Source organism: Mustela lutreola, chromosome 1 (genome assembly GCF_030435805.1).
Source record: "Mustela lutreola isolate mMusLut2 chromosome 1, mMusLut2.pri, whole genome shotgun sequence".
NCBI classification, from domain to species: Eukaryota; Metazoa; Chordata; class Mammalia; order Carnivora; family Mustelidae; genus Mustela; species Mustela lutreola.
The window spans coordinates 4,938,331-4,965,235 of NC_081290.1; the positions used below are offsets into that span (position 1 = coordinate 4,938,331).

At 39.9% G+C, this 26,905-nt stretch overlaps 1 protein-coding gene and 1 pseudogene across 5 annotated transcripts in view; both read right to left on the reverse strand.

Annotated features, from left to right (window-relative positions):
* MRPL1 (mitochondrial ribosomal protein L1) overlaps positions 1-26,905 on the reverse strand; it is a 120,769-nt gene that overhangs the window by 77,040 nt on the left and 16,824 nt on the right. For all 5 annotated transcript variants that reach the window (XR_009349877.1, XM_059157025.1, XM_059157108.1 and 2 more), the window contains exons 2-5: positions 18,333-18,444; positions 6,905-7,163; positions 3,512-3,595; positions 2,093-2,164 (exon numbers count right to left, since the gene is read on the reverse strand). Coding sequence is in view for 4 of the 5 variants with exons in the window: in XM_059157025.1 (XP_059013008.1) it covers positions 2,093-2,164; positions 3,512-3,595; positions 6,905-7,163; positions 18,333-18,444 (527 nt within the window). In the remaining variant the exon portion in view is untranslated. The remainder of the gene's footprint in view (positions 1-2,092; positions 2,165-3,511; positions 3,596-6,904; positions 7,164-18,332; positions 18,445-26,905) is intronic.
* LOC131821349 (developmental pluripotency-associated 5 protein-like) lies at positions 5,264-6,896 on the reverse strand (annotated as a pseudogene).

A 26,905-nucleotide genomic window follows, 5' to 3' on the forward strand; every position in this document is an offset into this window, starting at 1 on the left:
GTCTGCCTGACCTCCGGCCGCGCTCCGAGCTCACCGAGCCTGCGACCGGTTCAAGGTCACCCCGAGTTGCGAGCTTACTGTCGGCTCTGTCTCTGTAGCCGGCTTTCCCGTTCCAATACCCGCAAGCTCTGTGACACTCAGACACCCCCGATCCTTCTGTGACCCTGCGGGACCTGAGGCCACGCTGACCCCGCGTGGGCTTCGCCCCGGGTAGCCTCTGGAGCGATGTCCCTCAGCGGAACAGACTTTTAAAAGTCCTGATTTTGTGCGCGGTTGCTCCGCCGCTTGCCGGGAGCCGGCCCCTCCCCCCGGGGTCTATCTTCCCCTCGCTTTGGATTCACTTCTCCGCCGGTCCTACCTTTCAGAAAGTGGTTGTTTTTCTGTTTCCAGAATTGCTGTTCTTCTTCTCTTCGATCTCCGATGGATTTTCAGGTGTTTGCAATCTTTAGATAAGCTATCTAGCTGATCTCCGGCTAGCTGAAGTAGTCTCAGCCTGCTACTTCTCCGCCATCTTGACTCCTCCTTTCAAATGTGTTTTATTTAATAAACTCAATTCTACAGAACACATCCTGCTCCCTTACCATTTTTTTCTTGAGAAGTAATTTCTTGCTTCACATTTAACTTCATTTAAACTCTATTGTTGTTTTGACAGTTCTACAAGACACTCTTATGCTTTCAGGAAAAAAAAAAAACACCAGACGGAAGGCGGTACACTAACTTAGTTCAGACGAGGTAGTTCTCTGGGCTCCGGAAACTAAGCTCTATTTTCTCTAATTCCAAAGAATCTGTGGTATTGCTTATTTTTTAAAAATTAAATGAATTTTAATAATTTTATTAAAGTTTATGATACATGGTACCACCCTCTGACTTTGACCCAGTCTCAGTGAAAGCATAATCTCTTTGTATTTTCCATTAGTGCTACTCCCAAGAGCCATTTTGGAGACTCTCCTTTAAAATCCAGAATCCCCACCACATTTAGAGGAGTACTGGGGTGGGAAAAAACAAACCACAAGCACTCTTGTCCATCCCAAAGAAAGAGCCTAGTTCAAACTTTCCCCAAATCAAAATCTGGATACAAAACAAAGAGAAATTTTCAAATCACTTTCTCCTGTTCTAAAAACAAAAAGGTTTTCTATAACTTTTTTTTTTCTTTTTTTTTTTCCTTTAAGAGTTTATCTATGTATTTGAAAACAGAGAGAGAAAGAGAAAGACAGAGAGCATGGTGGGGGGTGGGGGGGACCCCAAGCACACTCCCTGCTGAGCAGGGAGCTTGATCCAGGACTCCATCCCAGGACCCTGAGATCATGACCTGAGCCGAGACGCTTAACTGGCTGAGCCACCCAGGTGCCCCATTTTCTATAACCTTCAATTAAATTTAGAAGATTTTAGACACTATTAAGGAAAATCTCTTGTATTTTTAAAAATAATGTTCAAGACTCAATAGCCATGCCTCTTCTTCTCACCGCTTAAAAAACAAAACAAAACAAAAAAACATCATTCTGGTTCCAAACCAGCTCCACAAATGCTTTGTTACTTTCTCAACACAATTTCCATAACCACTCACTGCCTCGTGCTAAGCCTATGCAACTCTGAAGTCGCTGGTGAGTAAAAGTTAAGAGTAATCAGAAGTATTGTATTACTACAGAGGTCAGATACTATCCTTTGTGATCTGTAAAGTTAATCACGTTTTTCACTCCAAAGCAAAACAAATATTTGATCTTCAAAACATGAACAGTGACATTCATGAGTTCGACCTTTTAAACTTCATCTTAAATCTCGTATTCAAAACCATAAAGAGTCATATTGCCCCTTCCAGTCTACCCACAAAAACTCTCACAAACATATAAGAAGCAAGGGGTTAAAAAAAAAAAACATGAAATAAATCAAGCATAATTAATATCAGACTGGTTAGTTTTTTTCTTAGCTTGATTTTGAGACTCAAAAGAGTAGGAAATTTTTTCCCTGTTTTCCAGAACTTTACAACCATCTGTCAAAAGATATAGGCATAGCGGTTAGGTTCCACATGAACTAAATCAATGGATGGCAAAGACAGCACTTTCTGTAACTACTGAACATGAAGACAACACCGTACCTTCTGAATCAGATTAACTCCTCCTGCAAATGCAGCTCCATGTTCTTCTGCTATTTTAATCTCAGATGCATTCTACAAAAATACAATAGTTTGAACATCAATCTTTAAACAAATTCAGTCTGATTTCAAGTATTTTGTAAGAAATAATATCACAGTTCAAAGTAAAAATTGTGGTTTTTACTTTTAAGTGAAAAGTCATCATTTCTCATTCTCAGAGATACTGTCTCCTGAACAAGTTTACTTGTAGGTGACTAAGGCATTTCTTGAATAACACATGAGGAAATACGTGTGAAATGACATATTAGGAACCTAAGACATGGCTCAATCAAACTCTTCAATGCCTTCAATACATCATCTTCCAAAAGTAAACGATTAAAGCATATTTAGTTTTGCTACCTTAAATGAAGATATCTTATCAAACCAAAGAGGAAAGTTACTTAAGAAATTATAGAATCAAAACTATATTGTACACCTGAAACTAATATAATACTGTATGGTAACTAACTAAAATTAAAAACTTTAAAAAAATTTAGCCAGTTGTCTGAAAATTTGAAAGAAAAATATACAGTATTAGTTATTTTCCGTGTTCCTTTTATGCCATTTGGTTTTACTGTGAAAATGCTATCCCTCCCTTAAGTCACTCAAGTTTTGTAGGTTTCCCACAGCTATATTCTCCATTTGTCTGGGGGAAAAAAAGTAAATCATCTCTTCCTTGAAAGCGAAGCAGATACAGAAAATTCAAAATGTTCTACAAAACAAATTCAGAAATACATTACAAATGTGTGTAATACAAAAAGACTAATAAAGAGCCATATGACTCTATTTGTTACAGCCTCAACTTTTCTGGTTTCCAGACCAGGTGTTTTTAAGTGTGGTCTCTAGGTCTTCACAGCACTAACTGGGCCCATTGCTTTAAAATAATTTTACTGGGCACCTGAGTGGCTCAGTGGTTTAAGCCTCTATCTTTAACTCAGGTCATGATCTCAGGGTCCTGGGATCAAGCCCCACATGGGGGTTCCCTGCTCAGTGGGGAGCCTGCTTCTCCCTCTCCGGCTGCCACCGCTCCCCCTGCTTGTGTGTCTGCGTGGGTACATGCACGCTCTTCCTCTCTCTGTCAAATAAATAAATAAAAATCTTAAAAAATAAAATTTCATTGTTTTTGTTTGAGAATATTTTCAGTAGGAAGCAAAAGCCAGCAGGACAAATTCTTTTTTTTTTTTTTTTTTTCAGTTTCTTATGAGAAACATAATGTAGCAGACTAATAATGATGAAATTAATATTCTGGTTTAGCACTTTCTCAAATGACATAACTCAAGTAAGTCATCTAACTGCTTCAAATGGAAAAAGTAAGACTACATGAATAGTCTACACGATATGTAAAAAAAAAAATGATACGAAAAGTTGACAAAGGTTACTCACCCCTGTAAATACAGCAACTTTATTGATTTCTGAAACGAATGGGTATGGAAAACGAAGAACACTGGCAAACGGCTCCACTTTTTTCTAAATACACAACAATGGAAGAATTCATTCATCTTTTCTATATACCTCACCTCTATAAAAAACAAAACTGATATGCTTTGTTTTCAATGTTTTAATTCTACCATATGTCCTCTAGTCTAGAACTATTCACTGATTACAATTTAAAGCTAAGAGACTATATTTCTTTTGTATATTGAAAATCTGCATCTCTCTCCCCACCTCCACAGTGCCACAGCACTTGGCTTCTATGTCTACACCATTCAACACAATCTGTCATACAGTAAGTTATGTGTTCGCACACCCGTATCTTCCCCAGCACCCAGGATAATGCTTTCTACATGGTAGACATCAATCAATATTCACTACCTTGAATTAAATTCAAAAGAACATGTCATTTTTTTGGAGACCATCAAGGAGGATATGAGCACAGCTGTGCATGATGGATGACAGAAAATATCCAGCTAATATGCTCAGTAGGTCTCTATTAACCCTGAACCTAAGACAGAACGCCAAGCCTGAAAGGCTCTTCTGAGTGGGTCTATTTTGAAACAACATGGATTGCCCACCACTTTCAGAGATACCGAGGAAGTCAGTTGGAAAATCCAAAATATATATGGCATGCATTTAGACACCCAAATATTGGCGGAGATGCTACAGGGCCTGAGAACGTCTTTGTTCAGTTTTCTAGTCAAGGAACTGTCGAGCACTGTGGTTCATTCACTTAGAGAGACTTCACATGGGAAGTCTAGGCCCACAGTTTCGGTGCAAATTTTAAGGTCTAGAAAAAGAGGAAGCAGGGTTGTTCCCTAATTAAACAGATTGAAAGGTTATATTTTTAGCAAAACTTTATTTTGAGTAGAGATAACCTCCTGAGGATTTATTTTCAGACAAAAAGGAACAAACTCTTAAGCACACTTGACATCAGACATGCAATTCAATTTTATTGACCGGCATTCCTTTGCCATTAACATGTCACAACTAGTTTCAGCAAATTTTTCACTAGCAAGCAATTACAATTAAAGCATCCCCTGGGGGAATACTGGCTTGCTGTATAAGCACTCTAACAAAAACAAAAAATGTCTTAGGAAGACAACAGTATCCTTTCAATGTTAATAGTTTACAAGCGGCTTTCACTTATGAAATGAAGCTTGTGGTCCTACAACTCTTCATTATGAGCCACAGTTAACAGCCAAAGAACTCAGGTGTTGGGGCACTACCCCCAGCACAGTGGAAAAGCTGCATATAACTTTTAATTCCCCCAAAACTTAACTACTAATAGTCTATTACTGACCAAAAGCCTTATGGATAACATAAACAGTCAACCAACACATAGTTAGTATGCTTTATGTATTAGATACTATATTCTTTTAACAAAGGCTAGAGAAAAGAAAATGTTATGAAGAAAATAAGGAAAACATATTTACAGTAGTGTACTGTCTTTATCAAAATGTAAGTGGATCCTCACAGTTCAAACCTGTTATTCAGGGGTCAACAGTATATCAATGGTTAACTGAGAAAGTGATCATCTTGGGTACTTACAACATTTTTAAAATAAAAGAACTAACAGTAACACTGTGCTACAAAATAAAATTACAGCATGAATTGTATAAACTGCTTCTAAGAAATAAGAACTTAAGAAATAAGATAGACCTTGATTCAAAACCTAACTCCACCTCTTATTTTGTGATCTTGAACAAGTTACTTCAGTTTCTCTGTCTCAGCTTCCTCTTTTGAGGTTATTATAGGATTAAATGAGAAAATGCATGCAAAGCACTTAGCATTGTGGCTGGTACACAGAAAGTTTCCTGTAAATGCTGGTTGTGATTATTAAACACTTACCGAGTCCTTTACATGCACTATCTCATTTAATCCTCTTAAAAACGAAATGAACTGAGCATTTTTTAATAATGTTATTCTCTAATTAGCAAACCTGGCAGGGAAAGCCACATCAGGACTCAGAGACAAAGGCAGAGACCCAAACATCAGCTGGCTTTTCCTTGCCAGGCTGGGACGAAGTTCAACCAGATCTCATCCACGCCAGCTGTGTCCCGCTGTAGAGACACAGTTTTCTCTTTAAACCTGATTGCAGGTGAGCTGGTTACAACCTGGCCTCACTTCATCCAAGGACCCAGCTCTAGGGCTTTCACAGCATCCTCAAGTTTGAGCATCCCTCGTTCCTGCTGCTGACGGCGCCATGCGGCCACGGACTGGAGCATGCACCTGGCCCTGAACTTGCACGGGTAAGAGTCATAAACCACGACCTCCATGAGGTACGAGGGTTCCAGAATCTGTAGCTCGAGCACAACTTTGCTCACTTGCTTGATGTACGGGATTCAATCCACGTGGGCCAAACAGAGCTTCTGAGAGCTGCGTCTGGACCTGCAACACCTCAGAATCTTTCAAGTCTTTGGGAGTTTCCACCCACAGTGGAAGGTCTTTCTGTTCTGGTAGCGTCCCCATCGGGAGAGCCTCAAAACTGAACTAAGCATTTTATCTCCCTTTATAAAGAGGTGGAAAAAACAGATCTGAAAAGGTTAAACCAGAAACCCAAAGTCAAAGAACAAGGAAGTAGTGACACCGGGATTCTGGCCTGTACTGTAATCTGACTCCAGAGGCCACACTCGTAAGCACTACACTACACCACCTCCTCCCAAATGTCCAACTAGTGTTGCTGCTGAGGCTGTTAAATTGTATTCAAAAATCTCTACCATCTAGTTTGACCAAAAAAAGACATCCTCAGAATAAAAACTGAAATACCATTTCCACGAAAATGAGATCTCTTAAATGAGACAAAATTTAGAGTTGTAATAGACCTCAACTCTAATTCAGTATTTTTACTACTTTTACAGTTTTATAAACAAAAGTCATCCAAGGAACTGCATATAAACAAATAAAGCAGAAAAATTTTGGTGGAAGCAAGAGTGAGGGGCTTGGTACCCTCCTCATGCAAACTTAGTCTCAACGCAGGACTCTAAGGAACATACTCTTGATTTCAAACCCTCATTTACAGAAAAGGAACAAGACACCCAGGCACCTTAAGTCATTTTTCAAAGTTACAGTAATACCTCAATTAATTTTAACACGACTTTTGCTGAATTTATACCAGTGATTTTCAGGTGAGTAGGAGATAAGTGTTCATTGACTGCAGAATATGTTGAACATAATTTTATATTTGGAAAATAAAAACAAAATTTTTCATCCCATAGTCTAGAAAGAGTGTAAGATTTCCCAAAAATTATTATAGGAAACAAGAAACTTTAAAAAATTAGGAAACAGCAATTCATACAGCCCCTCCTCACAAATAAATTTATTTTAGTTGATTCTACATACCTTCTTCTCCAGTGCCATATCCAGTGTCAAATCAAGATAAACACCTTGTTTTGGATTAGTAAAGTCCAGAATTTGAAATTTCTTAAGTAACTGAATAGCTTTCTCCACCTCATATATCTGCCTTGGATACAAGCGCTTTAAGTAGACATCATCCTCAGGTTCACCTTCCATAAAGGAGTATGACTTTATTTTTTCAATCTCATCTTTTTTCTCATCTGATGCCTTGCCTTTCACACCTTTTTTCGTTTTCTTTGCAGGCCTTAAAGAAAAGACAAATTCAAGATCAGTTATCTCAATACATATTCTAAGAAAAAAATTTTTTTAAAGACAATATAGGGGTGCCTGGGTGACTCAGTCAGTTAGGCATCTCCTTTCGGCTCAGGTCATGATCTCAGGGTCCTGAGATCAGGCCCTGCACCAGGTTCCCTGCTCAGCTGGGGGCCTGCTTCTCCCTCTCCTCCCCACTCATGCTCTCTCTGGCTATCTCTGTCGCTATCTTGGTCTCTCTCAAATAAATAAATAAAATCTTTACAAAAATAAAAAATAAAGAGACACTGTATATAAAGCAGAAAAAATAAAAGATAAGGTTTATTTTTTTAAGTTTATTTTAATTCAAAACCACAGACTGCTTTACAATGTTTCTAGTTGAACAACTATTAAGTGAACTTTTATACTGTTTGCAGTTGATGCAAAGTTGCATAACACATTGATGCTGCTTTCCAAAAATTTAGAGAAACAGAGGAGACAGAGATGCAAACAGATTTCAATACAATGGGTAAGTACTTTGACAGAATGTCATCGGAGCTGTAGAAAAATCCAGTCTAGGAAGTTAGGGAAGTATTCTGGAGGAGATGACCTTCTAATATCAATTTTTGAAGGATAAGGAATAGTTAGCCCAAGTACATACCCAAGCGAGACAAAAACATATGACCAGTGAAAACATGTACACAAATGTTCATTGTGCAGCATTACTCATAATAGTCAAAAACTGAAAACAACCAAATGTCCAATAACCCAGATGAACAGATACAAAAATGTGATATATCCACACCTTAAATCCTAATCAGCAGTGAAAAGGAATGAAGCACTGATATAAGCTACAATAAGTATAAAGCTTGAAAACATTATGCCAGTGAAAGAAGCCAGTCACAAAAGACCACATATTGTATGCTTCCATTTGTATGAGACATCAAGAATGGGCAAACCCGCAGAAACTGAAAGTAGATTTAGTGATTGTCTAAGGCTGGAAGAGGAAGGTAGAAAAACGGGGTATAACTACCAATGGGCATGAGGTTTTAGGGGAAGTTAACAAAAATATTCTAAAAATGACACCGTGATGGTGGCAAAAGTGTGAATATACTAAAAACCACTGAATTGTACACTTTAAATGGGTGAGTTGTATGGTATGTATAGTGTATCTCAACAAAGCTATTATCTTAAAAAGGAGAGCTAGCCAGGCAAAGAAACAACATAATAAAAGTACTGAGTCATGGGGCGCCTGGGTGGCTCAGTGGGTTAAGGCTCTGCCTTCGGCTCAGGTCATGATCCCAACGTTCTGGGATAGAGTCCCACATCGGGCTCTCTGCTCAGCAGGGAGCCTGCTTCCCCCTCTCTCTCTGCCTGCCTCTCTGCCTACTTGTGATCTCTGTCAAATAAATAAATAATAATCTTAAAAAAAAAAAAAGTACTGAGTCATGAAACAGAATATAAGTAGATAAGGAGAGCTATTATAAACGCTAACTGATGAGAGCTGACAGGAGCAAACTTTTCTCTAAGGGACCAGTCAGCAAATATTTTATAGTCTCTTAGTATTTCAATTATGCCACTGTAATGTGAAAGCAGCCAGACATTAGAAAATGAATGAGTGTAGCCATGTTCCAATAAAACTTTATTTACAATAGTTTTTTCATCATGAAAAACTGTATTTATGAACAAATGGCTTAAGTTTCATAATTTTCATGTCACAAAATATTGTTTTTTCTCTTTTTGTCCAATCACTTAAAAATATAAGAACCATGTTCATGAACTATACAAAAATAAATGGTAGAACAGATTTTCTGGCCCACTGGACGTACTTTGCTGACTCCTGAACTACAGGGCAAAACAGAGGGCAAGAAACATCAGAAGATGGGGCTGGAGAACCTACATCATAAAAGACCTTCCCCTAGAGGCAGTGAGAAGCCACGAAACAGGGGTGACACCTGTATTTCCCGGAGAGTATTCCAGCCACAGTTAAGGGACAGAGGAGAGGGAAGCTGGACTGGAGACGAGTGAAGACCAACCCCGCCCTTTCTTCTCCAGGAGACAGGACATTCTCCAGAACAGTGATGGTAACAGGCTGGAGAAGATGAGGCATTAGATATTCATAAATAGTGCAGAAAAATGAAGATGAAAAAAGACTATTTTTATACTACACATCCTGTGTTTCTGGCTTGGGTGACCAGATATAGCGTAGTATCATTGAGACCAAAAATAAAGAAGCAAAAACGGGTTTCTTGTGAGGGAGGTGTTCAGAGATGAGTTCAGTGAGGGGCATAGGAGTGTGGGGCCAATCTTTACCCCCTCTCTTCATTCAAGGCCTCTGCTGAGTGACTTTGCAGCTCCTCCCATTTAAAGGGGTAGAGCGTATTTTTAGCACACTGGCCATGTGACTAGTTTGGCCAATATAATAAAGCAAAAGTGACAGTTCCCCTGCCCTAAGCTTAGGCAGATAAGAAGCTTCATGCTTCCACTTGCATGCTTGTATTTCTGCCATTTCCAAAAGAACATGCTTGTGCCACCCCTAGGCAGGAGAAAAAGAGATACTGAAACAGAGTTGCCCCCACAGAGCCCCAGGCTAGACAGGACAATTCACAAGTGATTCCAGACTCAGAGATGTGCAGCAAGCCCAGCACAAGTCCTACTAGACACCCACCCTAACCGAGCTTAGATCAGCAGACCCACAGATGCTGGCAACGATAAGAGTTCTTGATAAGAGTTCTTGAGTGGTCCATATATATCAAAGGCTAACAAGGTGTTTACTAAATATCTAGGAAATCCATTCAACAGGTAAGATAAAAGAGCAGATAAGAATTTCAACCTAAGAAGACCGGAAAAAAAAAAGAGCTAGAGATGATATATTTTCTCAACACTATTTCAAATCACACCTATAATCTTTTATCCAGAGAGTTTTAAATCAGTTAAGTAGTATTTCTAGAAAAAGGTTTGAATCCTGCTGTACATAAAATAATGGCTTTCCAAGGATGTTATATCTACTTGGCAAAAAGGCTTTGCAGATGTGCTTAGGGCCAAAGACTTTGAGATGCAGAATCCAGGCGGCCCATCTAATCACACAAGTCCTTGAAAGCAGACTACTTCCCACCTCCATCTGAAAGAGATGGGAAAAGACAGAAGAAATTTGAGTGTGAAACGGAATCTGCCATTCCTAGCTTTGAAGATGGAGGAAGGGGGCCACAAGCCCAGGAAGGTGGGTAGCCTCTCAAAAGTAGGAATGGAGAAGAAACAGATTTTCCCCTGGAGCTTCTAGAGAGGAAGGAAGCCCTGCTGACACCTTGATTTTACCCCAGTGAGATCCATGAGAGATTTGACCTACAGAACTACAGGATAAAAAATGTTTGATGTTTTAAAGCACAAAGTTTGTGGTAATACGTTAACAGAAAACTAATACAGGTCCTATAAAATTTATATGAAAGAAATAGATGACAGTGGGGCACCTAGGCGGCTCAGTGGATTAAGTCTCTGCCTTCGGCTCAGGTCATGATCTCAGTCAGGGTCCTGGGATCCAGCCCCCTATTGGGCTCTCCACTCGGCAGGGAGCCCGCCTTCCCCACCCCTCTGCCTGCCTCTCTGCCTACTTGTGATCTCTGTCAAATAAATAAATTTTAAAAATCTTTAAAAAAAAAAATAGATGACAGTAAAATAAATTTTTAAAAAAGAAACTCTAAATCCAACCCAATGTATAATTCCATTCTTACTTTTCAGTCCTCACTGAATCCTTATTCCCACAACTACCAGCATCCTTCCAGCTAATAAGCAGTTCAACAGAACAGCACATAATGACAATGCTCATTTTTAATGGGGCGCAGGTGTCCTTCTGGACTGATGACAAGTCTAAGCAGGTGTCCAAGTGGATGGATGCAACATGCCTCAATAACTACTTTGGAAGTACTCCACAAAACTCTGCATCTTTCAGACTGGAGAAATCACAGTGTTATTTTATATTTAGTGAAAGAATAGGGAGGCCAATAAAAGAAGGAGTCTAAAGGGCATGTCTTGGTAAAATACTTCCATGTAACATAAACAAAACAAGTAAGTGTCCTAGCTATAACCTACAGACTTACTTTCCATAAATGCTGATTTTACCACGAAATTTTTAATCTTGGCCAAACCTGTTCATTTAAATTGCAATTAATATCAAATTCCCAGGAACTAAAATATGTTTTTTAAATTAATTCGTATATGAAACACCCAACAGAAGTGTAATACATAGAGTGAGTTGAGTATACAGCAATTTATTTATTTATACTTTGGTCCTTGTTTTGTCAAGTATCTGAAGTGATTTAGTAAAAATATTTTTAAGTTACAAAAAAACACTGTTTTAGTTAAAGGGGAAAAAAGCATAATATCATTATAACAGAGATCAAATAGGATTCTTAAAACACTTTCTGGAGCACGTGGGTGGCTCAGTGGGTTAAGCCTCTGCCTTTAGCTCAGGTCATGATCTCGGGGTCCTGGGATCGAGCCCCGCATGGGGCTCCCTGCTCAGCGGGGAGCCTGCTTCCCCCGCTCTCTCTGCCTGCCTCTCTACCTACTTGTGATCTCTGTCAGGTAAATAAATAAATATTTTTTAAAAAACCACACAATTGAACAAAATCTGTCAATAATTAATTATATAGACCCACTAGCAGTTTTCCATGACTCTCAAAAAATGTCTATCTTTTCTTTTTTTAAATAGTATTTTATTTATTTATTTGACAGAGATCACAAATAGGCAGAGAGACAGGAGGAAGCAGGCTCCCCGCAGAGCAGAGAGCCAGATGTGGGGCTCGATCCCACGACCCTGGGATCATGACCTGAGCCGAAGGCAGAGGCTTAACCCACTGAGCCACCCAGGCGCCCCCCAAAAAATGTCTATCTTTATTCATTAGAATCATACCCAGAAGATGTCGGTTTTTCATGCAATTATGTAAGGCCTTATCAGGAGCGCTTAAATAGTATGATTCTTGGGGAATAAAAATAAATCATACTAAAAAGGTTTTTGCCAAGGTGAGGGGAAAATACCTGGCAGTCTGAATCAAAGAGAATTTAGCTGCAGTTACCTGGGTGCCCAGACCACATAGATTAAATGAGTGATAAGAGATTATATCCAGGTAATAATCTTCCCTGTTTGTTCGCAGATGTTCCCCTGTCTCATCTATCCCTTAACCCCAAAAGCATGAAAGGAAAAATAATTCCATGTCATACTCAAATAAAACAAACAAACAAACAAATCAGTGCTATAATACAGTTCACTTCAAAACCTTTGAAGATTTGTGACCCCAGAGATCCAAGTCCCTTCAAGGCTGAAAAACCCTTTACATTGAGGAACTGGGGGATAGAAGTGGAAGGGGCATGGTGATTCACAACTTCTGTCAAACTAAACTGAACCAAAGAGAACTAAAGAGAAAATTCCTAGGGCATGCAATCATTGATAGAATACAAACATCTGGACATCTCACTTCTCAGTATAATCCTATAAATAAAGTCACTGATATCTCTGACCCTGGTTTATTCATGAAACTAAATGCGTAAGTTCTGCTTATGCTTACAATGTGAAAGCCAAAAAGAGTAAAACCCAGTCAATAATACAAATAAATGAAAATTTAAAAAAAATAAAAACTGGAAAGAGTATTAACAGCTAGAGAGTCAGTAAAATCACAACTTTTCTTGACTGCATCACAAAGCTGAGATCACAGGGCAACCAAGTAGCATTAAATCCAAGAAGAATCAGCCCGCACTCCCTCCTCCCACTCCACGTGCACACTCAGCACACTCTCACCTGTAGCAGAGCGTAAGAGGAAGGAGGTAAGAATGTTGGAGCTACCAGAAAGTCCTGGGACATCGGCACACAACAGGAGTTCACACGCAGTTTGCAGGCCCTTTCCACAGACCTCCCACAATGCTCCTGGGAAAAACTGGAGCAGCCAAGAGACTGGAAAGCCTCCCTCAAGAGTCCAGGCACAGAGATCAGCCACTGCTGCCAAAAGGCGTGCAATCCTGAAACCATGTAGGGCACAAGTAAACACCCACAGGTACAGGGAAAAGAAAGAAGGAAAAAACACCAAAACTTCTACTCTTAGGGCAGGTCAGGAAACAGACCAGTCCTCCACCAGGACAGTAAAGCTGGGGAAGGGCCTGGCACAGACCAGCAGCAGACAAACACCCCAGGGCGAAGGGCCAGAAAGACTGAGAAAACCCCATCCCAAAGGCCCAGCCACACTGGGCCCACTTAAGATAAAGCTGGTTTGGAAAACAGAGAATCTCTCCTGCACCCATCTCCAGACTAGCAAGCACTAATAAGCAACAACAATCCACACTAGGGAAGGAGAAAGAGTATAGACACACACACACACAGCCCCGAGGCACAGCTGCATGGGCAAGGCAGAAAACAACATAAAACGGGAACGCTGAGAAAAAACCTTCCAGCCAACCCAGCCCCCATCCTACGCACAAGGTAAAGTGCAGAAATTTGAAGCTGGTGGTAACCACAGCAACAACAAAACCCAGTTCAACTTCTGACTGCACTGATTCAACACTGTGACAACAGGCATGTGCATTCCCAGGCATAAATACTAGGTACTTTGGTCTCAACTGTTCTACACAAAACGTCTGGCAGTCAATACAAAATTCTGAGATACGTCAACCTGTTATTAACAGAGAAACAGAACCAAAGTCAGAAATGACTAACGTGGACTTTTTTTTAATCCGTATCAGCCACTGGCAAACCATAAGTATGTGCACACACATGGACAGAGAGAAGAGAGAAGCAGGAACAAGCCTTTCTCAGAGCACCTGGGTGGCTCAGTCAGTAAGCGTCTGCCTTTGGCTCAGGTTGTGATCCCGGGGTCCTGGGATCAGGCCCCACATTGGGCTCTCTGCTCAGCAAGAAGCCTGCTTCTCCCTCTCCCACTCCTCCTGCTTAAGTTCCTGCTCTCACTGTCTCTCTCTCTCTCTCTCTCTCTCTCTCTCTGTGTCAAATGAAATCTTTAAAGAAAAAAAAAAAAAGAAAGAAAAAAAGAATAAGCCTCTCTACCCTGTCTCAGATCCTGATTAAAAAAAAAAATTGCCGTATAAAAAGTATTTTTTAGTATATTATAAAGTCAGTACATTAAAAAATTAAAACTACAGGGGCACCTGGGTGGCACAGTTGGTTAAGCATCCGACTCTTGGTTTCAGGTCCTGTTGTGATCTCTGAATCACGAGATCAAGTCCCTACTTGATCTAGGCTCTACACTCAGCAGAGTCTGCTTGGGATTCTCTCTCCCCTGTCCCTCTGTCCCTTCCCCCAGCATGCATGCACGCTTGGACACTGTCTCTTGCTAATAAATAAATAATCTTTGAAACCACAACTAAAATTATGAATACTATCATTCTCATCAAGCTACTGAATAACACTCATTGTCAGACATGAAAAAAAAATTGTAAAATGACTTTTCAGGTTTTTTTAAGTATGCAAATTTCTTTTTTTTTTTTTTTTTTTTAAAGATTTTATTTATTTATTTGACAGAGAGAGATCACAAGTAGGCAGAGAGGCAGGCAGAGAGAGAGAGAGAGAGGGAAGCAGGCTCCCTGCTGAGCAGAGAGCCCGATGTGGGACTTGATCCCAGGACCCTGAGATCATGACCTGAGCCGAAGGCAATGGCTTAACCCACTGAGCCACCCAGGTGCCCCAAGTATGCAAATTTCTTATACTATCCTTTTTAGATAAGTGAAGTTGCTTTTAAAGTTGCACTGGAACAGAACATGGGTAAGACATAAAGTGAAAAATTTCTATTCAATAAAAGAAACATTTAAAGATAAAATGTTCTCAAAGTAATGAATATCCCTAAAAATATTTACAAAAATAAGGAAAAAAGGGGCGCCTGGGTGGCTCAGTGGGTTAAAGCCTCTGCCTTCAGCTCAGGTCATGATCCCAGGGTCCCGGGATAGAGCCCCGCACTGGGCTCTCTGCTCAGCAGGGAGCCTGCTTCCTCCTCTCTCTCTGCCTGCCTCTCTGCCTGCCTGTGATCTCTGTCTGTCAAATGAATAAATAAAATCTTTAAAAAACAAAGTCAGGAAAAAAGATAAATATTCCAACAGAAAAATAGGCAAAAGATATAAATTAGAAATAGGATGAAGAAACAAATAAAGACTGATGATATCCAAAGTTTCATTGTTGGATGGGAATGGGAATGTAAACTGGTACAACCAATACGCCTCCAACTTCTAAAAAACAAAAAAAATCCAGGGACACCTGGATGGCTCAGTGGGTTAAGCCTCTCCAGGTCACGATCTCAGGGTCCTGGGATCAAGCCCCACGTCGGGCTCTCTGCTCAGCAGGGAGCCTGGTTCCTCCTCTCTCTGTGCCTGCCTCTCTGCCTACTTGTGATCTCTAACAAATAAACAAATATAATCTTAAAAAATAAATAAATCAATCAATAAAAAGAATCCAGATACTACAACACTCAAAGGAAGGTTCCTTTCTATTTACATTTCTGCACCTCCCTCTTCCTTCTAGATTCAAGCCACAGCGGACTGTATTTCGTCCGTATCATTCACTCTCATGCTTCTGTATTACTCAAATACTTTTCGCTCAATCCCCCTGAAAAATTCCATCTTTTAGGACCCAGCTCAAATACTTCTTATCATATCCTCTTTCAGACAGAATTAATTTACATTTCATCTGTGATCCCATGGGCCCATTTCTCCACCATAACAGTTAAAATATAAAGTTATAATGCAGATATATGCTTATTTACTATATATAAAGCACTCTTACTAATCAACAACAAAGAACTGGAATAGTACATGAACAAAAATTCACAGTAAACAGTGCTCACTTCAGCAATACATATACTAAAGCTGAAATAATATAGAGAGAAAAACTGGCAGTTAACAAAATTACATGGCTCTTAAACACATGAAAAGATATACAACCTCAATAATAACAAAAAAATATAAACTAAAACTTGACGATACCATTTATTACCTATCAAACTGGCAAAGTTCAAAAACTTTAACTATACTGTATATGGAAAAGTATACATTCTAATACAATTCACTGATAAGGACATAATTTGGCAAGGTCTCTATAAAGGTAATTTACTATTACCTATTACCAATCAAAACTACAAATGCACACATCTTTTGATTCAAAAATTCTAAGAGTTTATACTGCAAATACATTCTAATATTTGACAAGATCTATGTAGATGATCATTCATATGTTATAGCAGAAGACTGAAAAGATAAACATGGGCCGTGGGAGGAAACAGGGAAGCGGTTTAATGAGTGACGGTGCAGCCGCACAATGACATATTATGTGCGTGCTCGTTGGAGCATTATTTACAATACCGAAACATGGAAAAAACCTAAGTGTCCATCAACAAATCAATGGATAAAGAAAATATGGTACATTTATACAATGAAACAGTATTCAGTCATAAAAAAAAGAACAAAATCTTGCCATTTGAGACAGCATGGATGGACCTTAAAGGCACTATGCTCAGTGAAATAAGTCAGAGAATAACAAATGCCGTACAATCTCACTAATACATGAAATATTTAAAAAAAAGAAAGAAAGAGAGAGAATTCAGATAGAGGGACAGACTGGTGGTTACCAGAGGCAGGGGTGGGGATGGGTGAAATGGGTGAAAGTGGTCAAAAGCACAAAATTCCAGTTATGAAACTAACCCTGGGACGTGATGTACAGCATAGTGACTACAATTAATATTACTGTATTGCCTCTCTGAAAATTACTGAAAAGTTAAGTATTCAAAAGTTCTCGTCACAAGAAAACAAACTGTAGCTCTATACAGTGATAGATATTAACCAGACTTACCATAGTAAGCATTTCCCAAAACATAAAAATACTGAATTTTTAGATTGTACATCTGACACTAATATATAGCAATTATATCTCAATTAAAGAAAAACAACTAGAGAGCTCCCTCTGAAACAATCTCCCAAGATATATTAAGTAAAAAGCAAGGAAGCAAGATGTAGAACAGCATAGAGAGTTAAATAAGAAACAACAGTTCTGACAGTAAATGTGTGGGTTTTTTTCTCATACCAACCAATTACCTGATTTAAGCTGAGTATCCAACAAATGAAGACAGTTCTGATACTCTCTACCTGGATGTAGCATCAGATCCCACAAATCAAGGACTGAGTTCCTAAGACTGCCCCCACTTTGGATGCCAACTGCAATTCAAGGCCTCTGGTATTTCTGGCCCAGTAGCTGCAAATCAAGGGGTCCTGTGACCCCCTCCACAGACTTCGTAACTTGCCAGCATAACTCAGAACTCAGAGAAACACCTACTTAACATTTACCAGTTCACTATATAATAAAAGATACGATAAAGGATACAGATGAATAGGTACATAGGGCAAGGTCCAGAAGAGTCTGGAGTACAAGAGTTTCTGTCCCCGTTGGGTCTGGGTGTACCATACTTTGGGCACACATATATGTTCACCAATCCAGAAATTTCTAGAACCTCACAGGACAGGGAATGTTATGAAGGCATGATCAACTGTGAACTCAATCTCTAGCTCCTCTCTCTTCTCTGGATGACGGGTGGGGCTGAAAGCTCCTAATCATGGCTTGGTCTTTCTGGTGACCAGCCTCCCTCTAGAAGCCCACCAAGAGTTTCTTATTAAAACAAAAGATGGTCCTGTTACCCAGAAAATTACAAGCGTTTTAGGAACTCTGTATCAGGAACTGGGTCAAAGACCAAATATTAGAATAACAGATGCTCCTAGCATCCCTATCCTCAGAAGATTATAGGAGTTTTAGGAGCTCTCTATTAGGAACTGGAAGCAGAGACCAGTACAAATACTTCTTATTATGTCACAAAGCCCTCGCTACAACACTTACTATCCTGTGTACCTAGGCAAGTTAATGTTTCAATGTCATGCTTTTCAGCTCAAATAAAGAACATCAAAACAACAGCTTCCACATAAAATATCCGTGGAGAGACTAAACTAGTCATTGAATGTCAGTGTTCAATAAATGTTAAGTATTACTATAGTAAGTCATATTTTCCTTACCAACTGCAAAGTGTCCAAAAAGCAGAGATAATAAACTTGTACAACTGTATGTCCATGTACATCTTTAAGAGACAAAGCATAATGTTTTTTCATCAAAACTTTAAATGAAAGCAAAGAAAATTAATTAAAAAAAAATACTTACTTTGTAGCAGCAGCAAAATGTCTGGTGGGCCCATGAACACATACAGAACAAGGATAAAGAGCTATCTGATAAGCCATCTTGAAAAGACTATGCTTTTGATGATGTATCAAGACTTGAAAGAAAAAAAAAGTAAAATATTAATATTAACCATTACATCCATAATTTTACATCCTTAATGAATGTTTTCCAAAACAAAAACAGTCACTCTCAACCATTCTTTAAAACGAATAACAGCAGCGGTGCCTGGGTGGCCCCGTCAGTTAAGCATCCAACTCTTGGTTTCAGCTCAGACCATGATCTCAGGTCAGGGGATCAAGTGCAGCATCCGTCTCCGCGCTCAGTGTGGGGTCGGCTAGGGACACTCTCCCTCATGCTCTGCCCCTCCCGCTTATGTTCCCTCTCTCTCAAATAAATAAATAAATCTTAAAAACAAAAAAGTGTAAGAGTAGAAAGTGCAATTCTTGAAACTAAAGCCAATTAAACAACTAACTGAAAAATCCTGTCTTCATTTATTTTCTTTTAGATTTTATTTTTAAGTAATCTCTACACCCAAAGTGGGGCTTAAATTTACAACCCCAAGGTCGAAAGTCACATGCTCTACCAAATGAGTCTATCAGGCACCCGTGTTCTCACTTATTTTTACCTTAATCCAGGTTCAGGTTCAAGAGAGTTATGTTAGCTCTACTATTATGGAATACATATATGTAACCTGAATTCCTTTTTAATAATTTACATTTTATTCAAGAGCGGCCTCAGGTACTCCTGAAGAACAGCAAAGTGGAGGGAACTGCTTTACCAGATAGCAACTTGTTTTGAAGCTATGGTAATTAAGACACTTGACTATTGGCACAAGTATGGAAAGACAAAGTAATAAAACAGAAGCAGCCCAGCAACAAACCCATACACATGTGGATATCTGAAATGTGACAAATGTTATTACAAATCACTGTGCAAATAATTCAATTAAGTGGTGTTAAGGAAAGGGATTATCCATAGGGAAAAGAGCATGTTTAGATCCCTCTCACACCACACACTCAAATCTAGGTGGACTAAAAATTTACATTTGAATGGCAAAACTAAAGGCTTTCAGAACAGAAAATGACTGTTTAGGAGGGAACAATTTCACAAACAAAACCCAAAAGCACTAGCCAAAAAGTAACTTATTAGTGTGAAGAACATCTATTAAAGAAAGTGAAAGACAAGCAAAAAACTGGGAGAACAGAATAGCAACCTATATAACAAAGGATGATTATCCAGAGTATGAAAGATAAATCCAAAAAATAAACAAAAGAGATGAACAAGCTTCTAATTTAAAAGAAAATACAAATGATACATGAATGTATGGGAAAATGCACAATCTTATTAGTAATCAGGTAAATATTAAACCACAATAAAGTATCATTCCACAGTGCTATTTAAAGAGTAGTCTGTTGGCCTGTAAATTAAAATTACACCAGTATGTAAATCAACCACATCACTAAGTATATTATTCACTACAGCTGACAATATTTTTTCACAAGACTTCTTCAGTAAAGCAAGCAGTGCTTTGATTAAATTGTGGAAGGTAACAGTTTCTAGATCCAATCATTTAAGTAGCAATGTTTTATACACATTGGATTGGCAACTTTTTAGAAAAAGTCTGGGATTGCTGAAAATTTAAGGGTAAATTTTATACATAGTAAATAAGAGTATGAATTGGAATACCACTTTGGAAAAAAAAAATATGGCATAATTCAATGAGCTGGGCATAAACATATCAATGATGCAGTAATTCCACTTCTGGGAATATGCCCTAGAGAAACTCCTGCACATGTGTACTAAGAGACATGCACAAAAATAACAACATCATAGCATCAGGAGAATTCTGGGGAAGATGGCAAAGTAAGAGGACCATAAGCTCACCTCATCCCAGGAACACAACTAGGTAACAGCCAATTCAATATAAATAAACCAGAAAATGACCCAAAGTCTGGCAGAACAGACTCCACAACCAAATGTAGAGAAAAAGCCACTTACGGTACGAAGGACTGGGAGCTAAATGGATCTGCAGGACTGTCCAGAGAAGGGACGGGCACCATGGGCACAGAAAGTGGAGAGAAACAGACCCTCACACCAGGGAGCCCACACAGGGAAGACCAATCCCCATAACATTCAGCTTTGAAAACCAGGAGAGGGGCGCCTGGGTGGCTCAGTGGGTTAAAGCCTCTGCCTTCAGCTCAGGTCATGATCCCAGGGTCCTGGGATCGAGCCCCACATCGGGCTCTCTGCTCAGCAGGGAGCCTGCTTCCCCCTCTCTCTCTCTGCTTGCCTCTCTGCCTACTAGTAATCTCTGTCAAATAAATAAATAAAATCTTAAAAAAAAAAAAGAAAAGAAAAGAAAACCAGGGGAGCTGAATTTCAGGAGTTCTTACAATCAGCAAGCCTTAGCACCTGGAACTTTAAAAATCAGCAGGCTCAGGGCACCTGGGTGGCTCAGTGGGTTAAGCCTCTGCCTTCAGCTCAGGTCATGATCCCAGGGTCCCGGGATAGAGCCCCGCACTGGGCTCTCTGCTCAGCAAGGAGCCTGCTTCCTCCTCTCTCTCTCTCGCTCTCTCTGCCTGCCTTCTCTGCCTACTTGTGATCTCTCTCTGTCAAATAAATAAATAAAATTAGCAGGCTCATGGGAGAGACAGGAGGGAGAGATAGGAGAGAATCAGAAGGGCAAGAGAAACTGAATCCTCCTGATTAAAGAGACAGCAAAACAAACAGCCTCCATGCAGATACAGCACAGAAGCAGCAGTTTGAAAAATGCCTGCGGTGTACGAGAGGGTGGTTTGTTTGAATAAATAAATCTCAGACCATATGCTGGAGAGGTGGGGATCTTTGGGAGACTTCTCCAGGAACAAAATTATTGGCAGGCACCATTTGCATGCCTCACCCGCAGTATAAACACACCAACACCTTTGGGAACCCAAGCAGCACCAACTCTTGCTACCTAACCGGCTAACCGTGCACCCCGCCCCTGTTCTCCTGCTGACACGCCCCCTCCATCCACGCCTCTGATCCAGGTCTCCTCCCGCTACAGACCCACACAAATCTGGCTAACACTACGCATCCCGACCCAGAGCACTTCTGCAGATCTGACCCTTCCAACACAACCTTCCTCAGTCTCTGGTGCTGGAGGTCCAGTCCTCTCAACTTGGACCTTGCTGGCACCAAGCACCCTGCCCCCACACTCAGCTACAGTTAGGTGCTACTGCATCTCTAGCAAACATCTGGTCTGGCTCAACTTAAGCCCAAAGTGTCCCCAAACTGGCCCAATAACAACAAAGAGACCCAACCCTGCCCACAACAGGCAAAGAGAGCCATTGCAGATGACTGGAATGAAGGCAAATGTGGCTCAGCCACAAAAGCAGGGCACATGCAACACTCAGAGGAGACACGCCTGAAGTGCCAAGTTCTGATGAACAGGGGACATAGCATTGCAGCGAACGACAGGACTGGATCTTCATTAAGGCCACCACTTTCATATCAAAAGACATAGTTGACTTTTCTAACAGAAGAAAACAGACACAGAGAGACAAAATGAGCAAAGAGATAAATATGTCCCAAATGAAAGAAAAGGACAAAATCATAGCAAAAGAACTAAATAAAATGGAGATAACTAATACTGGCAGAAATACTGGTAGATAAATAAAACTGGTAGAAAATGTAAAGTAATGGTCATAAAGATAACTCACTGGACTTAAGAAAAGACTAGAGAATCTGAGTAAGGCTCTTAACGAAAGGATGGAAAGCATAAAATAAAGCCAATCAAAGATGAAGAACTCAAACTGAAATAGAAAACACACTAGATGGAATACATAGTCGTGACCTGCAGGAAAGAATAATGGAAACCAATCAAGCTAAATAAGAGAAAGAAAAAATAATAATAAATATGAATATAGACTTAGGGAACTCAAAATACCATCAAGCATAATAACATTCACATTACAGAGATCCCAGAAGAAAAAGAGAAAGAAAAGGGGTTAGAAAATTTACTTGAAAAAATAAGAGCCCAAAATTTCTAAATCTAGGGGGAAAAAAACAAAAACCAAAAAAACCCCACAGAAACCCAGATCCAGGATGTACACAGATTCTCCAACAAAATCAAACTAAGGGAGGTCACACCAAAACACACGCCAACCAAAAAGTAGTTATTAAGAAAAAGTTTTAAAAGAAGCAACAGAAAAGTTACACATAAGGGGAGGCTTTCAGCAGATTTTTCAGCACAAACTTTGCAGGTCAGAATATACTCAAAGAGCTGAAAGAAAAAACCTGCAGCCAAGAAGACTATATCCAGCAAAGCAATCATTCAAAATAGAGGGAGAGACAGTTTTCCAGGCAAACAAAAGTTAAACGAAGTCATGACCACTAAACCAGCCCAACAGGAATGTTAATGGGGACTCTGTGTGAAAGCGAAAGACCATAAAAGTAGGAAGCACAAAAGCTGCGAAAATAAATAATCTATAAAAATCAGTCAAGGGATTCACAAAATATGTGAAGTGTGACAATGCACACCTATAACATGGGAGGAGAAGGGCAAAGAACGGATTCAAAGTTAAGCAACCATCAACTTAATTTAGGCTGTTATATGCAAAGATGTCATATACAAACCCAATGTAACCACAAATCAAAAACCGGTTACAGCTATGCAAAAGGAAAAAGAAAAAGGAATCCAAGTATATCACTAAAGAAAACCAACAAACCGTAAGAGGAAGAGAAGAAACAGAAAATCCCCAAAACAGCCATACAACAAGTGACGAATGGCAATAAGTATAAACCTATCAATAATTACTTTGAATGAATGTACTACATACTCTAGTCAAAAGACAAAGAGTGGGAGAGGAGTCAAGACATCGGAGAAGTAGCAGGCTGAGACTACTTCAGCTAGCAGGAGATCAGCTAGATAGCTTATCTAAAGATTGCAAACACCTGAAAATCCATCAGCAGATCGAAGAGAAGAACAGGAACGCTAGAAACATAAAAACAACCACTTTCTGAAAGGTAGGACCAGCGGAGAAGTGAATCCAAAGCGACGGGAAGATAGACCCTGGGGGGAGGGGCCGGCTCCCGGCAAGCGGCAGAGCAATCGCGCACAAAATCGGGACTTTTAAAAGTCTGTTCCTCTGAGGGACATCGCTCCAGAGGCTAAACCAGGGAGAAGCCCATGCGGGGTCAGCGTGGCCTCAGGTCCCGCAGGGTCACAGAAGGATCGGGGTGTCTGAGTGTCGCAGAGCTTGCGGGTATTGGAACGGGAAAGCCGGCTACAGAGACAGAGCCGACAGTAAGCTCGCAGCTCGGGGTGACCTTGAACCGGTCGCAGGCTCGGTGAGCTCGGAGCGCGGCCGGAGGTCAGGCAGACGGGAGTGACTGGGCGCTGTTCTCTGAGGGCGCACTGAGGAGTGAGGCCCCGGGCTCTCGGCTCCTCCGGGCCGGAGACCAGGAGGCCGCCATTTGTATTCCCGTCCTCCGGAACTCTACGGAAAGCGCTCAGGGAACAAAAGCTCCTGAAAGCAAACCCCCGCGGATTACTCAGCCCAGACCCCGGTAAGGGCGGAGCAATTCCGCCTGGGGCAAAGACACTTGAGAATCACTACACCAGGCCCCTCCCCCAGAAGATCAACAAGAAATCCAACCAAGACCAAGTTCACCTACCAAGGAGTGCGGTTTCAATACCAAGGAGAGCAGCAGAACTCCAGAGGAGGAGAAAGCAAAACACGGAACTCATGGCTTTCTCCCTGTGAGTTTTTTAGTCTTGCAGTTAATTTAATTTTTTCTTTTTCATTTTTTTTTCTCACATTCTGGTAAAATTTTTTTTTAACTTTTGCCCTTTTTTAACGTTTAACTAGTTTATCTAATATATATATCTTTTCTTTTTTATATTTTTCTTTATTCATTTTCTTTTTAATTCTTTTCTTTACTTTTCTTCTTTTTTTTTTCTTTCTTCCTTTTTGATCCTCTTTTTATCCCCTTTCTCCCCGCTCACGATTTGGGAATCTCTTCTGATTTGGTTAAAGCATAATTTCCTGGGGTTGTTGCCACCCTTTTAGTATATTACTTGCTCCTTCATATACTCTTATCTGGACAAAATGACAAGAAGGAAAAATTCACCACAAAAAAAAGAACAAGAGACAGTACCGAAGGCTAGGGACCTAATCAATACAGACATTGGTAATATGACAGATGTAGAGTTCAGAATGATGATTCTCAAGGTTCTAGCCAGGCTTGAAAAAGGCATAGAAGATATTAGAGAAGTGCTCTCTGGAGAGATAAAAGCCCTTTCTGGAGAAATAAAAGAACTAAAATCTAACCAAGTTGAAATCAAAAAAGCTATTAATGAGGTGCAATCAAAAATGGAGGCTCTCACTGCTAGGATAAATGAGGCAGAAGAAAGAATTAGTGATATAGAAGACCAAATGACAGAGAATAAAGAAGCTGAGCAAAAGAGGGACAAACAGCTACTGGACCACGAGGGGAGAATTCGAGAGATAAGTGACACCATAAGACGAAACAACATTAGAATAATTGGGATTCCAGAAGAAGAAGAAAGAGAGAGGGGAGCAGAAGGTATACTGGAGAGAATTATTGGGGAGAATTTCCCCAATATGGCAAAGGGAACGAGCATCAAAATTCAGGAGGTTCAGAGAACGCCCCTCAAAATCAATAAGAATAGGCCCACACCCCGTCACCTAATAGTAAAATTTACAAGTCTCAGTGACAAAGAGAAAATCCTGAAAGCAGCCCGGGAAAAGAAGTCTGTAACATACAATGGTAAAAATATTAGATTGGCAGCTGACTTATCCACAGAGACCTGGCAGGCCAGAAAGAGCTGGCATGATATTTTCAGAGCACTAAATGAGAAAAACATGCAGCCAAGAATACTATATCCAGCTAGGCTATCATTGAAAATAGAAGGAGAGATTAAAAGCTTCCAGGACAAACAACAACTGAAAGAATTTGCAAACACCAAACCAGCTCTACAGGAAATCTTGAAAGGGGTCCTCTAAGCAAAGAGAGAGCCTACAAGTGGTAGATCAGAAAGGAACAGAGACCATATACAGTAACAGTCACCTTACAGGCAAAACAATGGCACTAAATTCATATCTCTCAATAGTTACCTTGAATGTTAATGGGCTAAATGCCCCTGTCAAAAGACACAGGGTATCAGAATGGATAAAAAAAACAAAATCCATCTATATGTTGCCTCCAAGAAACTCATTTTAAGCCCGAAGACACCTCCAGATTTAAAGTGAGGGGGTGGAAAAGAATTTACCATGCTAATGGACATCAGAAGAAAGCAGGAGTGGCAATCCTTATATCAGATCAATTAGATTTTAAGCCAAAGACTATAATAAGAGATGAGGAAGGACACTATATCATACTCAAAGGGTCTGTCCAACAAGAAGATTTAACAATTTTAAATATCTATGCCCCCAACATGGGAGCAGCCAACTATATAAACCAATTAATAACAAAATCAAAGAAACACATCAACAATCATACAATAATAGTAGGGGACTTTAACACTCCCCTCACTGAAATGGACAGATCATCCAAGCAAAAGATCAGCAAGGAAATAAAGGCCTTAAACGACACACTGGACCAGATGGACATCACAGATATATTCAGAACATTTCATCCCAAAGCAACAGAATACACATTCTTCTCTAGTGCACATGGAACATTCTCCAGAATAGATCACATCCTCGGTCCTAAATCCGGACTCAACCGGTATCAAAAGATTGGGATCATTCCCTGCATATTTTCAGACACAGTGCTCTAAAGCTAGAACTCAACCACAAAAGGAAGTTTGGAAAGAACCCAAATACATGGAGACTAAACAACATCCTTCTAAAGAATGAATGGGTCAACCGGGAAATTAAAGAAGAATTGAAAAAATTCATGGAAACAATGATAATGAAAATACAACAGTTCAAAATCTGTGGGACACAACAAAGGCAGTCCTGAGAGGAAAATATATAGCGGCACAAGCCTTTCTCAAGAAACAAGAAAGGTCTCAGGTACACAACCTAACCCTACACCTAAAGGAGCTGGAGAAAGAACAAGAAAGAAACCCTAAGCCCAGCAGGAGAAGAGAAATCATAAAGATCAGAGCAGAAATCAATGAAATAGAAACCAAAAAAACAATAGAACAAATCAACGAAACTAGGAGCTGGTTCTTTGAAAGAATTAATAAAATTGATAAACCCCTGGCCCGACTTATCAAAAAGAAAAGAGAAAGGACCCAAGTAATAAATAAAATCATGAATGAAAGCGTAGAGATCACAACTAATACCAAAGAAATACAAACTATTATAAGAACATACTATGAGCAACTCTACAGCAATAAATTTGACAATCTGGAAGAAATGGATGCATTCCTAGAAACATATAAACTACCACAACTGAACCAGGAAGAAATAGAAAGCCTGAACAGATCCATAACCAGTAAGGAGATTGAAACAGTCATTAAAAATCTCCAAACAAACAAAAGCCCAGGGCCAGACGGCTTCCCAGGAGGATTCTACCAAACATTTAAAGAAGAACTAATT